This window comes from Nelumbo nucifera, chromosome 1, assembly GCF_055504915.1.
Source record: "Nelumbo nucifera cultivar China Antique chromosome 1, China Antique-T2T, whole genome shotgun sequence".
NCBI classification, from domain to species: Eukaryota; Viridiplantae; Streptophyta; class Magnoliopsida; order Proteales; family Nelumbonaceae; genus Nelumbo; species Nelumbo nucifera.
The window spans coordinates 145,310,070-145,312,689 of NC_142649.1; the positions used below are offsets into that span (position 1 = coordinate 145,310,070).

General features: G+C 43.2%; 1 protein-coding gene across 1 annotated transcript; it reads right to left on the reverse strand.

Moving 5' to 3' along the window:
• Positions 1 to 712: 712 nt before the first annotated feature.
• Positions 713 to 2,317, reverse strand: LOC104610946 (heterodimeric geranylgeranyl pyrophosphate synthase small subunit 2, chloroplastic-like). Its single transcript, XM_088894590.1, has 2 exons — positions 1,289 to 2,317; positions 713 to 1,125 (listed from the first exon to the last, which is right to left on the reverse strand). The coding sequence occupies exons 1-2, from the start codon at positions 2,244 to 2,246 to the stop codon at positions 1,055 to 1,057; spliced, it is 1,029 nt and encodes a 342-aa protein (XP_088750716.1). The 5' UTR covers positions 2,247 to 2,317; the 3' UTR covers positions 713 to 1,054.
• Between the last annotated feature and the right edge of the window lie 303 nt (positions 2,318 to 2,620).

Sequence of the window (2,620 nt, forward strand, 5' to 3'; positions counted from 1 at the left end):
CCAATAATCGCTAGAACATATATGGTTTGCTTCCCAATTTTCATTTGGAGTGGATTTGAGTCCCCATTGGACAGTTCAGGATTCATTGCTCAACTGGTTTGAAATGGACAATTTATATGGGGAAGATATGGAAGGTGAGGTGTAAGTTAGTGATGGAAGACAAAGCATTAATTCAACCTGTGAGTAGTAGTGTTTGCAGCACAATCATAAATATAGTTTATATCTTCAACAATAAGTCTATATATGTCCAACATTACTCAAGAGAGCTTAGTTAGATGGGGGAAACTTTCTCTCAATTCTCTTAAGTTACTTCGATGGGGCTACTAATTCACAAGCTGAAGGAGCTGGGTTCCTCCCCAGAGACTCTTGTGGAAAGTTTTGTTTTGGTAGATCAGTAAAGTTGAGGATTGGCGATCCTCTGGAGATTTTGAGGCTCAAGCTGCCCTTTTAGCTCTTATGTTTGCTCGATCAGGAGTTAGGCCTTTCTTCATTTATTCTTGAGGGTGACTCTCTTATCGTAATTAAGAGTATGTTGAACTATGACCTCTCACCTCCTTGGAAGATCAGACACATTATAGAAGATTGCAGATTCATCCTTTCTAGATTCCCTCACTGCTCGGTGCTTTGGGCTCAACGTTCGGAAAATCATGCAGCTCACAAGCTGGCCAATCAAACTATTAATTTCTCATTGTTTTACTTGGTCCACCATTCCTTATTTTTTTATTTGAAACTATATATTCTGAGTGTAACACCGAGAAAATTTCTTAATGAATTCGGTCGTCAGCTCCATGTTGATCGACCTGATTACCTAGCTTCAAAAAATAAAAAAAAGGGGGGGGGGGGGGGGGGGGGGGGGATTACAAAGGAAAAAGAAAACTTCTTAACTGCCCTTAGAGATTCCGGATCTGCTATTCACACCAACCTCACAAGTTAGGTTGGTATAAGGAGCGCTTTGAGAAGAGCATGTCTGGTCCTCCTTTCTAATTAATTCTGATTTAATCCTCACAAGTCACAACACTTGCAGCCTCTAATCGTGAATGTTCCAAATGTACAGTTAAAAGTGTTGTGAGGACTGAATCCGGCCTCCTTCCTTTCCACATATATATTTGCAACTTGCATAAACAGCTATCACAGAAAACGTATATCAGTTATTGGTACAGTTACCTGATGTGGTATCAGCATCACTGCAGACAGACTAAGTCACTAAGGTAGGCTTTCTGCATCAAACAGACAAACACACCACACACACACAAGAGAGAGAGTAAAATGTTGAGATATCTTAACTAACATTTATCCCAAAAGCTTGCTCGAACAAGGCTAGAAAGGGTCTGAACCATGCCTTGGTTGAATCCTTCAAGTTCCTTGAGTGCTAAACTTGTACACCTCTCCACCAAATCTGTGAAGCCCTTCTCCTCCCCTCCAGTCCTATTGTTATGATAATACAGCATTAATCCATGTATCTTCCCCACATAGAGGCCATAATTCCTAAGTTTCTCTATCTCCTCTTCACTACCTCCTCCTAAAATGGCTCCGCAAGCAGCCCCACAAGCATACAGCCGTCCTTCCTTCTTCTCGCACACATGATCAACCCATCCCACGTCACACAGTTCCTCCGAACCCAACACGCTGCACAGCATTTTCCGGTACTGACCATCGACCATTCCTTCTGATCCCATAGCGCGTGCAATCTCGATGATGACCCTTAAAAGCCGTTCGGAATTGCCACCGGCGGGGTCGTCTGATCTACCCAATAACTCATACACAAAACTTAAGATGCCATCCCCAGTTAGAAGCTCCACACCAGCGGCGAAGGCGTGATGATGGGTTAACGTTTCTGGGTTTGACGGAATAGGGCGATCCGTCAGCGGCAGCTGTTCATGGGTAAATAGTGCAGCTTGCACGAGGTGTAGAGCAGAGGCAACCACCAGTGCTTGGTTTGGGCTTATTGGCTGCTGCCCTCCGACGAGCTCACAGGTTGCCACACATAGGGCAGGTGCCATGGTTCTTCGGGCGGTGAAGACAAGATGGTGCATAGGCTCATAAACCAAGAGGGGTGGACGTACAGGGATGAGCTGCTTGAGTTGGTCCTCTATTTTCTGAGTTACACAAGTCCAGTAAGATTGATTTTGGGACATACTAACCTTTATGGCTCTATTACATGGTGATAAGCAATGGAGATGGGATCTTGGACTAGGAGATGAAGGAGGATAACCCAAGCTGCCCGTGAAATGGGGAGGTGCTGCCATTGCCGGAATAACAAAGGAATCAACCAAGAGAGAGAGAGAGAAGGAGAAGACTCAATTCCTCTTGTTATTAATAGAAGATGTATATGTTGCTGAAGACAAAGATTTAAAGTAAAGGATGTGTACAACTACAAGCTGATGATGTGATTTGTCGAATGAATTTATTCGGAGTGGCTCACAGCCCCACAGCTGGTATTTCGGTCGCATGAGGCCACAGTCGTGGCAGATATTAATTAATTAACGAAATAGTGAATGTGTATAGCATATTACAATTTGTGAACAGGGAGCTGGGATGATATTGGTCTGGTGTTCACATGTGATATTGAAATATAATAGAGAATACAAAGAAATGGATGATTTCTATGTTTATTATCATA

Bases quoted from the DNA above. Each gene is read 5' to 3' on its own strand.
- LOC104610946 (XM_088894590.1), bottom strand. From the start codon at position 2,246: ATGGCAGCACCTCCCCATTTCACGGGCAGCTTGGGTTATCCTCCTTCA. The intron at 1,126-1,288 runs GTTAGTTAAGAT...TTTCTGTGATAG, and splicing joins AGCAAGCTTTTGGGATAAAT to CTGTTTATGCAAGTTGCAAA.